The 14,276-nt window shown below is 55.2% G+C and overlaps 1 protein-coding gene across 2 annotated transcripts in view; it reads left to right on the top strand.

Annotated features, from left to right (window-relative positions):
• Positions 1–2,490: 2,490 nt before the first annotated feature.
• The window catches only part of SNTA1 (syntrophin alpha 1), a 30,477-nt gene continuing 18,691 nt past the window's right edge, over positions 2,491–14,276 (top strand). Inside the window, exons 1-2 of one of the 2 annotated variants that reach the window (XM_062204035.1) lie at positions 2,491–2,907; positions 6,658–6,843. In XM_062204035.1, the coding sequence (XP_062060019.1) occupies positions 2,598–2,907; positions 6,658–6,843 (496 nt within the window). In that variant the 5' untranslated portion in view covers positions 2,491–2,597. The remainder of the gene's footprint in view (positions 2,908–6,657; positions 6,844–14,276) is intronic. The other variant, XM_062204034.1, reaches the window with a different exon arrangement.

Below are 14,276 nucleotides of genomic sequence, written 5' to 3'. Positions count from 1 at the left end.
CTTCTCCTGGTCTCCCGTGCGGGTGCAGGGCCCAAGGACTTGGGCCATCCTCCACTGCCGTCCCGGGCCATAGCAGAGAGCTGGCCTGGAAGAGGGGCAACCGGGATAGACTCCGGCACCCCAACCGGGACTAGAACCCGGTGTGCCGGCGCCGCAAGGCGGAGGATTAGCCTGTTGAGCCGCGGCGCCGGCCCCTGTCTCTCTTGTTTAAACTCAATTCCTATGCCTGGCTCTATGGGACACACATAGTGGCTATTTAATAAATATTTGTTACATAGATGAATGAATGAATGAACGGTCACAGCATCACCTTCTGCTATGTGTGCTGCCGAAAGGGGGAGTAGGTGGGCTGTGAGCTCGGTGCCACCTGCTGCAGGACATGAGGGAAGTCGGTTCCTGGTGCTGAGGTGAGTACTCCTCATTAATTCCTTTTCATTTTATTTGAAAGGTAGAGAGAGAAAGCAAGAGACAGACGGGGCCGGCGCTGCGGCATAGTGGGTAAAGCTGCTGCCTGCAGTGCCGGCATCCCATAGGGGTGCTGTTTCTAGTCTCGGCTGCTCCATTTCTGATCCAGCTCTCTGCTATGGCCTGGGAAAGCAGTGGAAGATGGCCCAAGTCCTTGGGCCCCTTAATCTGTGTTGGAGACCCGGACGAAGCTCCTGGCTCCTGGCTTCAGATCAGCCAGCTCTGGCTGTTGCTGCCACTTGGGGAGTGAACCAGCAGATGGAAGACCCTCGTCTCTAACTCTCCTCTCTGTCTGTAACTCTGCCTTTCAAATAAATAAGCAAATCTTAAAAAAAAATAGAGACACAAGAGATCTTCCATTTGGGTTCACTCTCAAATGCCCACAATAGCTGAGGCTTAACCAGGCCGAGTCAGGAGCAGGGAACTGCATCTGGGTCTTCCATGTAGCGGCAGGGAAACAAACCCCTCAGCGGTCATGGCTACTTCCCAGGATGTGCATTAGCAGGAAGCTGCGATCATTTATTCGAAAGGCAGAGTTGGGGGAGGGGGGAGAGATCTTCCATCCACTGGTTCACTCCCCAGATGGCTGTAACAGCCAGGGCAGGGCCAGGCCAAAAGCCAGGAGCCAGAAGCTTCTTCAGAGTCTCCCACATAGGTGGCAGGGGTGCAAGCACTTGGACCACTTTGCCTTGCCTTCCCAGGTGCATTAGCAGAGAGCTGGACTGGAAGTGGAGCAGCTGGGTCTCAAACCAGGGCCCATATGGACTGCTGGTGTTGCGGGTGGTGGCTTTACCCACTGTGCCACAACACTGGCCCCTGTGGGGCATTTTAATTATCCAAGAATCCCACCTAAAAAGGAGGACAGAGACAGGGGCAGATAAGAGGTGTGTGATGGGGTGGGCTTTTTCTGATAACAACCTTAATTTTGTATTTGGCAGCTGTCTAGCAGAGTGGTTCAGGGACCAATCCCTGGTGTCAAACAGGCCTAGGTCTGAGTCCAGCTCTGCTCCACTACTAAGTGTGTGACCTGGGCCAATTAGACCTTGGAAACCCAAGTTTCCCCTTCTGTATAATGGGGGTGTTCTTGATAGGAGCTACCCGTGAGGCTATAAGACAACACACAGAAAATGCCCAATGCTAGGCCTGGCCAATAGCAAGCATACAACAAATGAAAGCGATCTATGGATGGCATAGGAATTCACAGCGTCCAATGCGTTCCACATTGATATTTCCTTACAAAGATTCCGTGAGGTAGGGATTATTATGATCCCATTTCACAGATGAGAGACTTGAGGCATAGAAAGGTGAGGTGACAAGACCAAGGTCCACTAGGAGCTAGCAGAGTGTCTGCGCCAGGATGGGATGCCAGCCCTCCAGACCTCCAGACTTAGAGCCCCACTTTGCAGCCTTCTCACACCTCTCATGATTCCGGATTCTTCCCCCAGGCCTGTGCACAGAGTAGGGCGTTTATCTCTTAAACTCCTCCCCAGCTTTCAAGCGTCTGACCCCCCTCCTACCCGCGCAGGCCCGCCTGGAGTCCGGCGTGCGCTCCTACAGGTGGGCGGGGCCGTGGCCTCCAGAAGCCACGCCCACAAGCCAAAGCCCGGATCCTCCAATGGGACACCTGCCCCTTCCCAGGTTCCCCCAATAGGAACTCTTCAGGCAAAGCCCCCGGAGTCCCGGCCCTCTACCAAACGCAGCCGTGCCCCAGCGCTCTCCGTCCGGCACCCAGTATCCACGGTTCTGCGCCTTTTTCTCGCGCTCCAAGTCAGTGCTCCTGGACGGCCACGGGCAAGGCTTCTTCCGAGGGCTCCCGAGGGCCCCGCCCCCAAGACGAAACCGCGCCCTCCGCGGCCCCGCCCCGCCCCCTGGGGCCCACCCTCCACGTGGTCCCACTCCAGCTCCTCGGGCTTCGGGGCCCCGCCCCAGCCTCCCTCGCGCGTCCTGGCTCCGCCCCTGGCGCTGGCCACACCCCCGAGGCGGCCCCGCCCCGAGGCTCCACCCCCGGGGCCGGGGTAGGGTGGCGGCTGGCCCAGCCGGGCCCCCGCTGCCCTCCGCCCTGGGCGCCGGGTCGGAGTGGGCCGGGCAGGCGGGCCGGGGCTCGGTTGCGACCCGGGGGCTCGGTGGCGAAGATGGCGTCCGGCAGGCGCGCCCCGCGAACCGGGCTGCTGGAGCTTCGTGCCGGGACGGGCGCGGGGGCAGGCGGAGAGCGCTGGCAGCGGGTGCTGGTCAGTCTGGCGGAGGACGCGCTGACCGTGAGCCCCGCCGACGGCGAGCCAGGCCCCGAGCCCGGCGCTGCGCGGGAGCCCGAGCCCGCACAGCTCAACGGCGCCGCTGAGCCGGGCGCGGCGCCCCCGCAGTTGCCCGAGGCGCTGCTGCTCCAGCGGCGCCGCGTGACGGTGCGCAAGGCCGACGCGGGCGGGCTGGGCATCAGCATCAAAGGTGGGCGCGGGCGCCTCTGCGGGGCAGCGGGGCGCGCTGTCTGTGGGGACGCTGAGGGCGCAGGGGCCGGGGCTGGTTGCGCGCCGCGGACGTGGAGTTGGCGGCCCCTGTCGGGGGGCTTGGGTGCGTGTGAGGAAACCTCCCAGGGCACTGGGGGCTCCAAGGTCGCAGGGGTTTCTGGGGCTCCGGGGGGACACGGAAGGCACAGGTGTGGATGAGGTTGGTGGCACACTGGGACTCAGGGTAGGGGAGTTCTGTGTGCGGGCACAGGGGTGTGAGAGGGGACTAGCAAGGGCGCCAGAGGCCGGAGGTCCCTGGGAGGTCAGAGGTGGGAGAATGGGGGGTTGAGGCCCTGGGCTACCGGAGAGACATCGAGCGGAAGCCCCTGAGACCCTCTCAAGGTCGTGGAGGGTGTGCTGCGGCCCAGAGTTCCTGGCTGAGATCACAGACAGGGTCCGGCAGGTTCCTGGACACCAGCGACCCCAGGAAGGCTGTGTTCCTAGGTGAGGAGCCCAACACCTGGGTTTTGCATCCAGGTCCGGTCCTCTGCACTTTGCCTTGCACAGGTGGAGAGGGTGGGCACCGTTGTCTCTTCTCCCAGGAGCTCTCAGCTCCGATCCCGACAAACTTCTTTAGAGTACAGGTAGTTTGTGAGTTCAAGATCAGCCGTGTGAACTCGGACAGTCACTTCCCGCCTCTGTCCTCAGTGTCCCCAGCTGTGGCGTGAGAGTGAGGATCTGTGTCTGTGAACGCAGGCTCTCCCTGCCAGCACACAGTAGGTGCCTGGCAATGAGCTGCTGTTGCATGAGAGGAACAGTGGAGGCCAGGAGACTCCCAAAGCCGCTGTGCCTGGTGCTTGGAATCCCTCAGTCCTCCAGCTGCCAGCTCACAGTTCCTGCCTGGTTGCTTCTCAGGTTCCGTCCCCTGCAGAGTGCGTTGGGAAAGGGTGTCAGCCCTTGTATCACCTTGAACATGCACTCTTCCCTCCCTGGCTCTCCCTGCTGCTGGCTCTGTTCACCGGGGCCTCTGGACCCTTTGGCCGGGGGGAGGGGGTGGGGCTGGAGGCAAATACCATGCTGTCACCGGGTGCCAGGTGCTGTGCCAGCTGCTTCATCCGGGCAACAAGTGGTAAAGGTAGGCAGTAAATCCCAGTGGTTTTTTTTTTTTTTTTAAAGATTTTATTTATTTGAAAGGCAGAGGGAGAGACAGAGAGAAGAGACAGATTGATCTTCCATCCCCTGGTTCACTTCCTAAATGGCCACAATGGTCAGCACTGGGCAAGGCCAGAGCCAGGAACCAGGAACTCCATCCTGGTCTCCCACATGGGTGGCAGAAGTCCAAGGCCTTCAAAAGCCCTGTTTTGCAGGCGAAGAGACTGATATTCAGAAGGTATAGTGACTTTCCCAGAATCACACCATTCTGTGAGTGGCAGAGGTGGGTGGGATCTGTAATCAAGCCATTGTTCTCCAGGGGGTGCCCAGGGCAGCTTTCCTGTGGAAGGGCAAACTCCCAGGAAGCCAACAAAAGGGGCGCAGAAGAGGCAAATGAGGAAGTCAGGGGGTGGTCCCAGTCTTACCCCAGACTCCAGCCTGGGGTGGGGCAACAGGAACACCCAGTGGGTCAGAGCAGGAAGGAACTTAAGAGTTTGGATAGGATTCCATTTTGCAGATGGCAAACTGAGACACAGCAAGGAGACAGGACTTTCCAAGGTCGCACACAGTTACTCTCAGGTTCCATACTTCCAGGTGGGGGTGAGGCTACTTTTAGGAGACTTCAGGGGAAAGCACCAGTTCCATCCAAGGCCTTGGGGATGGAGACCAGGTGCCTGTTGCCATGGTAACCTCCCTCTAGGGTCCAGCTGGATCCCAGGCAGTCATGAATGATTGTAGCTTCCAACTGCCTGGTTTAGGTGGGTGAGGGCAGGTGTAAATAAAACCCCTTCCTTCGCAGGCCCCATGTTCTGTGCACTGCAGTGAGCGAGCAGTTGTGCCTGTGGGGGGGGGGGGGCAGGAGAGGTGTTCCAGTCCCAGGTCTGCCACTAGGCAGCTTGTGTGACCTTGGAACCAGGATCTCCCTCTCTGGGCCACTAGTTGCTCATCTTCAGGACTCCTGGGTTAGGCCAGAAGTGTGAAATCTGGGGGCCTGACCCGCACAGTCCACTGTAGGTTTAACAGGGCTGTTTCTGGAGCCAGGAGCCTTAGGTTCAAAATCTGGCTGTGCCCCTTCGTGGATGAGTGACCTTGGATGAGGGGCTTCCGTTTTCCTTTGGGCATCTGAGCCTAGCTGTGTGGCGAGTGTTGGGAGGATGCAGTGAGCCAACTGAGCGAGCATTTAGCTCTCTACTTGGCCCATGGTATGCAGAACTAATAGGAACTGATTACGTTTCTTGTTTTAAAAAAGGCATTTGAGAACTTGGCAATAAAGTATTCAGTAGAGCACATTTGCTTCTTTTGTATCAGAGATCCAGTTCAGATAGACTTTTGCAATCTCTAGATTCTAGCAGGGGTGGGGAGCCTTTTTTTCTGCCAAGGGCCATGTGGATATTTATAACATCATTTGCAGGCCATGCAAAATTATCAACTTAAAAATCAGCCTGCTATAGATTTATTGGATTCCGAGTCCTGCCTGTGGTTGCCTGGCAGGGCCAGACCAAATGATTTTGAGGGCCTTATATGGCCTGTGAGCCTGTCACTCCCCACCCCTGCTCTAAGGCCTTGGTTTCCAGCCTGGATCCTGGACTGTAAAACTTTAGGATTGTCAGCGAGGTGCTCTGGAGCCCTAGCAATAGCTAACTGTTCGTTTAATTGCGGGTAGGGAGGTGTCATTGTGGGAAAATTGCTTAAACTCAAAATATTTTTAAAAAGTTAAAAAGCTTTGAACTTCAAGTTATTAACTTTACAAGTTACTCAAAGCATTTAACCAGCAGACCCTGCTGCCAAACTCTAGTATTGTGAATTTAACAATGACTTAGTCTTACCAGTATCCCAGACTTCTTCTTTTTCTTCTTAAAGATCTGTTTTATTTATTTGAAAAGCAGAGTTACAGAGAAAGAGAAAGAGATAGGGAGCGAGAGCGAGAGCGAGAGCGAGAGCGCGCGCAAGAACTAGTTTCCATTCTCTGGTTACCTCTCCAAATGGCTGCAAGTGCTGGGGATGGGCCAAACCGAAGCCAGGAGCCAGGAGCTTCATCAAGGTCTCCCAAGTAGGCGACAGGAGTCCAAGCACTTGGGCCATCTTCCACTACTCTCCCAGGTGCATTGTCAGGGAGCTGGATTGGAAGTGGAATAGCCTGGGAACTGTAACTGCTGTCCAAATGGGATGCTGGCATTGCAGGCAACAGCTTTACCTTCTATGCCACAGCGTGGGCCCCAGTATCCCACAACAGCTTTACCTTCTATGCCACAGCACAAGCCCCAGTATCCCACAACAGCTTTACCTTCTATCCCACAGCGTGGGCCCCAGTATCCCACAACAGCTTTACCTTCTATGCCACAGCACGGGCCCCAGTATCCCACAACAGCTTTACCTTCTATGCCACAGCACAAGCCCCAGTATCCCACACCAGCTTTACCTTCTATCCCACAGCACGGGCCCCAGTATCCCAAACTGCTATGGCTCCCTTCTGAGATTCTCTTTATTCTCCCATCTCCCCTGTTGCAGCCCTGGGCTGGGCACTGAGGGAGGACTTCAGAAATAACTTCACCTTGGTCTGACTCCCTGCCTGTTTCTTCCTCCTTCTGTGCCTGTGCAGGAGGCCGGGAGAACAAGATGCCCATCCTCATTTCCAAGATCTTCAAGGGACTGGCGGCGGACCAGACAGAGGCCCTGTTTGTGGGGGATGCCATCCTGTCAGTGAACGGGGAAGACTTGTCCTCTGCCACCCACGATGAAGCAGTGCAGGCCCTGAAGAAGACGGGCAAGGAGGTGGTGCTGGAGGGTAAGCCCTGGAGCGCAGGGCCCAGGGAGCTGGGGTGGCGGTGTCCAGCTTCTTCCCTATCTCCTCCCGGCCTCAAGTGCACCCAGCCCCGCACTGGAGCCTGGCTGGTGAGTGGGGACTTGGGAGACAGCGTGGGGTAGAGGAAGAGCTGGCACAGAGCTAAGCTGAGCTGGTTTGCATTTCCTCTCTCCTATTCACTAGCAATGGGCCTTGGACTGCACTTTTCCCTGAGCCTCAGTTTGCTCTTCTATAAAATGAGGTTGCAACTCCTGCCTTTCTGGGTCGTTGTGAATAGGTCAAAGGTACATGGTAGGATGTGCCACCCAATGAGTGACTCAGGAAGGAGAGGCATGGGGCAGCTAAGAGTCTTCTTTATTTTTTGATATTTATTTATTTATTTATTTATTTATTTATTTATTTATTTTGACAGGCAGAGTGGATAGTGAGAGAGAGAGAGACAGAGAGAAAGGTCTTCCTTTTTGCCGTTGGTTCACCCTCCAATGGCCACCGCGGCTGGCGTGCTGCAGCTGGCGCACCGCACTGATCTGAAGCCAGGAGCCAGGTGCTTCTCCTGGTCTCCCATGGGGTGCAGGGCCCAAGCACTTGGGCCATCCTCCACTGCCTTCCTGGGCCATAGCAGAGAGCTGGCCTGGAAGAGGGGCAACTGGGACAGAATCCGGCACCCCAACCGGGACTAGAACCTGGTGTGCTGGCGCCGCAAGGCGGAGGATTAGCCTGTTGAGCCATGGCGCCAACAGATATTTATTTATTTTTGAAAGAGCTACAGAGAAAGAGGGAGAGACAGAGCGAGAGCCATCTTCCACTGCTAGTTCACTCCCCAGATGGCTGCAATGGCTAGGGCTGGGCCAGGTAGAAGTCAGGATCCAGGAGTTTCATCCAGGTCTCCCACATAGATGGCAGGGGTCCAAACACTTGGTACATCTCCCACTGCTTTTCCCAGGCTGTTAGCAGGGAGCTGGATTGAGAGTGGAGCAACCGGGGCATGAACTGGCACCCATATGGGATGCTGGTGTTACAGATGGTGGCTTTACCCACTATATCACAATACTGGCCTCTAAGATTCTTTTTTAAAAATTTATTTTAGGGCCAACACTGCTGCACAGTGGGTTGGGCTGCAGCCTGTAGCACCAGCATCCTATGGCCCAGCCCCAGTTATTGCGGCCATCTGGGGAGTTAAGCAGCAGATGGAAGATCTCTGCTTCTCCCTCTCTATCTCTGAAACTCTGCCTTTCAAATAAATAAAATACATCTTTAAATATTATTTTCAGGGCCAGCGCTGTGGCTCAGCAGGCTAATCCTCCGCCTTGCGCCGCCGGCACACCAGGTTCTAGTCCCGGTTGGGGCGCCGGATTCTGTCCCAGTTGCCCCTCTTCCAGGCCAGCTCTCTGCTATGGCCCGGGAGTGCAGTGGAGGATGGCCCAAGTGCTTGGGCCCTGCACCCCATGGGAGACCAGGAGAAGCACCTGGCTCCTGGCTTTGGATCAGCGCGGTACGCCAGCCGGCAGCCGCAGCAACCATTAGAAGGTGAACTAACAGCAAAGGAAGACCTTTCTCTCTGTCTCTCTCTCTCTCACTGTCCCCTCTGCCTGTCAAAAATTAAAAAAAAAAATTATTTTCAGTTTTTTTTATTTGAAAGAGAGACAGAGATAGAGACAGGTAGAGCTATTCTAGCTGTTGATTCACTCCCTGAATTCCTGCAGCAGCCAGGGCTTGGCCAGGCCAAGCCAGGAGCCCAGGACTCTGTCTGGGTCTCTCATGTGGGTGCTGGGAACCCAAGTAACTGAGCCATCACTGCTGCCCCCCAGAGTGTGTGTGAGCAGGATGCTGGAATCAAGAGTGGAGCTGGGACTCAAACCCAGCACCCTGCTGTGGGATGTGGACGTCCAAGCAGTGACTTAACCTCTGCATCAAATGCACACCACTAAGAGTCTTCCATGAGGGCCTTGGAGAGCTCTCGTCTCTAGGTTCTAATAACACCCAGGAGCCCTAACACCCTGAGACCCATTTCCTTTAGGGAGAAGACTTGGCCATTTTGGAGCAGGGTGTGGAATCCTGGCGAGGGTCTGAGATGAGTTCTGGTGGGAAAACCTCAGTTGAATGGCTTTCCCTACTGTCCCTGCACCGTGTGGCCTTGGTAGAGACCCTTGCCTTCTCTGGGCCTCAGTTTCCCCACTGGTGGCTGTGTGTCCACTTCTGTGCCGTCTCTCCCTAGATGTCTGCTCTCCTCCACCCTTCCCTCAAACACCACTCTGTTGGCTCCGGAAGCCCGCGGGGGCCTGAGGAATGTGTCTTTGGCTCATGGCCCAGAACAGACACAGAGAGGTGGCGGGGGCTGATGGAGTGTCACAGCCAGCAAAGCTGCAGGGCTGAGTCCTGGGCTCAAGTCCTGCTGCGTTGCCTTGGTTTCCCCTAAGAGGTCTCCAAGAGGCCCGCAGACACAAACAGACACTGGGCCCTGGGTGATCTTTGGCTTTCTTATGACCAGCCCTCAATTCCCACTCAATTTTGTTTTATTTTTACATTTTGGACATATTGAAATGCCACTGATGTTTTTATTTGTACTTAAAAAGGCTGACTTGAGAATATTGGCCCCTGAAAACTTACTGTATCAGTCATATTTTAACATAAAGTTAAAAAGCACAGGGGCTGGGCTGGCACCGTGGCTCAACAAGCTGATCCTCCGCCTTGCGGGGCCGGCACACTGGGTTCTAGTCCTGGTCGGGGTGCCGGATTCTGTCCTGGTTGCCCCTCTTCCAGGCCAGCTCTCTGCTGTGGCCAGGGAGTGCAGTGGAGGATGGCCCAAGTGCTTGGGCCCTGCACCCCATGGGAGACCAGGAGAAGCACCTGGCTCCTGTCATCGGATTAGTGCGGTGCGCCGGCCACAGCGCGCCGGCCGTGGCGGCCATTGGAGGGTGAACCAACGGAAAAGGAAGACCTTTCTCTCTCTCTCTCTCACTGTCCAGTCTGCCTGTGTGTGTGTCTGTGTCTCTCCCTCCCTCTCTTTCTCTCTTACTCTGCCTTTCAAATATATATATATATATATATATATATATTTAAAATTAGTTTCTTCTGTGTGAGAGTTCAGACTATGCATAGTAAGACTCCATGGGCCAGCGCCGCGGCTCACTAGGCTAATCCTCCACCTTATGGCGCCGGCACACCGGGTTCTAGTCCCGGTCGGGGCACCGGTCCTGTCCCGGTTGCCCCTCTTCCAGGCCAGCTCTCTGCTGTGGCCAGGGAGTGCAGTGGAGGATGGCCCAAGTACTTGGGCCCTGCACCCCATGGAAGACCAGGAGAAGCACCTGGCTCCTGCCATCAGATCAGCGCGGTGTGCTGGCTGCATCATGCCAACCGCGGTGGCCATTGGAGGGTGAACCAACGGCAAAAAGGAAGACCTTTCTGTCTGTCTCTCTCTCTCTCACTGTCCACTCTGCCTGTCAAAAAAAAAAAAAAAAAAAAAAAAAAAAAAAACAAAAAGACTCCTGCCTGAGACACGATTCTAGTCTGTGGTGAGGCCCCCTCACCCTCCTCGTCTTCAGGTTAGAGCGCCCTGGTGCTTAGGCTGTGTATGATCCTGGGAGTGGGGCATCTCTGAATGTCTGCTGCTGGAAGCGCCTTCTGGTGTTGGAGCCAATTCCCTAGCTCTGTTCCCTCCTCACTGAGCAGAGAAGTAGTCGTAGATGCCCGCTACATGCTTGGCATGGGCGAGGCCCCCTCCTGAAGGGCCCACCATGGGGCAGGGCAGACCCTGGGGGAGTCTGTGTTGTTAGAAGCACTGCCTCCATGCGTGATTTACCAGCCGGATCCTGTGTGCTCCGGGATACCGGATCCTGTGTGCTGTGATGACTGCTGGGCCTTGGGTAATGCCTCCTTGCGACCTCAGTCTCCCTCCCCGTGGATGAGACTGTGGCGTATCTCCCGTTTAGAGCGTCAGCTCCACTGGCAGCTGCTGGGAGCTCCATGTTGGGAAGGCCTGGGAGGTCTTGTCTGGGCTCAGCAGGAAGAAGGTGGAATTGATTAGTGATACCTGCCACAGGTGCAGTAGAGGGGAAAGTCTCATGCTGTCCCAGGACTGGGGTCTCCAGCTTCTCGTCTTCACAGGGCAAGGTCATTCCTTGCTACATTCTGCCCCAGGCCTGGATAAAAGGAAGGGAGTCATGGCTTTCTTGTTGATTTTTTTTTCTGGCTCTTTTTTAGTAGAAGTCTCTTTTGAGTTGTTGTCATGGCCCCAGTAGTCTTAGAGAAGGTGGGAATCCCACCTAAAGCAGCTCAGAGGATGGGGGTGCGGGTAGGGGGTTGGTTGCCCAAGGCCCTGGAGAATCGCTGTATTGTAGGAGTGAGTTCAGAAGCCCGGATGTCAGGAGACAGCTGGGGTGCTGGGTTGTGGCTGGCCCTTGGGACTTTGGGGAGTTTATGAAGAAGGTCAGGGCCCAGCAGTTGCCCCAGCCTGGAGCCAGGGGTCCCTGGGGTGCAGTTGCTGGTTGCATCGTTCAGAACTTCCAAATCTATTCCCGAGGATACCTTTAGGGAGCCATGGAAGCATGGCCTGTCCTTTGGATATGAACTTGGCAAAGCAGTTGGGCATCCTTCCTGGGTGTTTGGATCAGTGGTACAGAATGCCCTGAACATGTCCTGGAAGAACAGATATTAGCGAACGCCAGGTGCCAGCCAGAGCCCAATTTCCCTGGTGTGAGCTGCGGGCTCAGCTGGGCCTTGGCAGCACGGCCCTTTCCTTGGGAACTTCTGTGCTAGCTCAGGGGTCTGTAAAACGCCCTGGACTTGGTCTAGCCACAGAGATGTGTTTGTGACCACAGTCTGGGCCCAAGCCTGCAGCTAACACTCCTCTGTCCGCCATGTAGAGAGGCCTATTGGGCCCTGTAGACCAGGCCTGGGGGAAGAAGAGGGACAACCATGAGGAAAATGTCCTTCTCTCCTCCCATCTTCAGTGTGGTTGGCAAGACAGTGACAATAGTGAGCACTAAACAATAATGTTTGGGGCAGGTGTTCGGTGCAGCAGCTAAATCGCCTGCATTCCATGACAGAGTGCCTGGGTTCTGGTCCCGCCTCTGCTTCTGATTCTAGCTGCCTCCTAATGTGCACCCTGGGAGGCAGCAGGTGATGGCTCAAGTCACTGGGTCCCCTGCTACTCACACAGAAGACCTGGATTGAGTTTTGGGCTTTGGGGAGTGAACCAGTCACTAGAAGTTCTCTCTTTCTGTGTATGTCCCTCTCTGTTTGCCACTCTGCCTTCCCAATGAATAAATCTTAAAAAGAAAAATGACAGAGGCATTGAGCAGTATGCATATAAATATGCATGATAAAAGGAGGCGTAGAGTAACAGATACTGCTGTCATTCCCATTTTACAGACAAGATTATCCGGGTTTATTAAGAATTAGTTGCTTACTTTAAGTCGGACAGCTAACAAATCGGCAAAGTCAGAATTTGAACCACGCTGTGCTGGCAGAGACCTCTGTTGTCTCAGCCTTTTTGCTGGCTGCCTTGCTTAGTTGTTTGCAGGATTGAAGAATAGTGCGTGTGAAGGGCCAAGGCCAGTGCCCATAGTAGGTACTGGATCATTGGCTTTATTTGCTGTTGATGAGACCATGATTTGAAGTGAATGGTACAGTGTCTTCCACGTGGTACGTATTCAGTAAGTATCAGCCTTTCCCACCCTGTCATCGTCATCGTTGTCACCATTTTCTCTGGTAAACTGGAGGCTCTCTGAGGGCCGCGACCACGTGTTGTTTGTCTCTGAGCTCCCGGGCCTGACAGTGAGCCCAGCAAATGGTAGATCTTGGGGGGTGTTTGGGGGAGGGTTGGTAGGGTGCGCTGCTGACTCCTGCATGGCTAAGGTGGGGCTGTGGCTCACACTGGCTCTGATGGACTCCCGAGCTTCTCTGTGTTGAGTCCTCAGAACCTTAAAGACCGGCTTCCAGCCAGCTCCTTCCCTGGGAGATGGATGCTGCCAGGTGTCCTGCCGGTGATTTGGCTCCATGTGTCACCACCGTCAAAGTGGAATGTCATTGCCATTCATGGGTGCAGCTGATCTGGGGCCATGTTGTTCAGCTTGGCTGAGTGATGCCTCGGACCAGAGGTGCCTGAGGGACTCCTGTGCCCAGAACCAGAGCCGTGAATGGAGCCCCCCACCCCTGGTCTCCCGCCCTGTGGAGACCTTCTGTTCTTTTTTGTTTTTATTTGTTTGAAGGCCAGAGAGAGAGAGAGAGAGCTCTTTCACCTGCTGGTTCACTCCCCAAATGCCCACACAGCCAAAACCAGTAGCCAGGAACTCCAGTCTGGGTCTTCCAAGTGGATGACAGAGACCCAAGTACTTGAACCATCACTTGCTGCTTCGCAGGGTGTGTGTTAGCAAGAAGCTGGAACTGGAAACAGAGCCGGGACTCCAACCCAGGCACAGCGATATGGGATGTGGGCAGAGTGGCCACTCTGGGACCTCTTGTCGCCAGTGTCCTCAAGGACATCGATTGCCTGCACACACATAGCAGTTGGGACCTTGTGACTCCCCACAGACCACAGACTGAACTTGGCTTCATCTAGCCCTGGCCAGTTCCCCAGACCTTGATTAAAATGCCATTTGGGCCTCTGGAGGCAGGCTCTGGCTCTGCTCAGCGGTGAGCCCTGGCTGCTGCTGCTGCTAGTGGAAGCAGTCACCATGATGGCCAGGACGAGGGCCGCTGTTTACCGGGCACTGCGGTGAGCTGGGCACTGTGCTCTGTGCCTTCCACGTGTTACTTCACTGAACCCTCAGTGCCACCCCTCATTAGTCGGGTTTGTTATACATCCCCTTGTACAGAAGAGAACTCCGAAACTCAGAGACGTGAAGTTACGTGCCTGATGTCACACAGTGGCAGAGATAAGCACTGAGCCCAGATCTCTCAGTAGGCAAATCCCTGGTTCTTGAATATTTGTACTGCACTGCAAGTTGTGTCACCCCCCCTCTTTAAAAAAAAAAAGATTTATTTATTTGAAAGGCAGAGCAAGAGCGACAGCGACAGCGACAGTGACAGCGAGAGAGAGAGAGAGAGATTTCTTCCATCTGCTGGCTCACTCTCCAAATGGCTGCAACAGAAGCCAGAAGCCTGGAACTCCATCCAGGTCTCCCGTGTGGGTGCAGGGGCCCAGGCACTTGGGCCATCCTCTTCTGCTTTCCCAGATGCATCAGCAGGGAGCTGGCTGGGAATTGGAGCAGCCGGGACTGAAGCAGTGTCACAAGCTGGGGCTCAACCTGCTGCACACAGCATTGGCCCTGCGTCACCCTCCTAAGACTCGGTTTCTTCCTGCACTAAACAAGGATGTCAGCCCATCTTATTGAATTGGCGAGATTAGGTCAAGGTGTTTCAGAGAGTTGAGCGGGGTGCTTGGTGTTTATTAGGCGCCTAATAGGTGCTGCTTT

Source organism: Lepus europaeus, chromosome 10 (genome assembly GCF_033115175.1).
Source record: "Lepus europaeus isolate LE1 chromosome 10, mLepTim1.pri, whole genome shotgun sequence".
NCBI lineage: Eukaryota > Metazoa > Chordata > Mammalia > Lagomorpha > Leporidae > Lepus > Lepus europaeus.
Note: the sequence above shows the minus strand (reverse complement) of the source record. Positions and strands in the feature narration are given on the sequence as shown.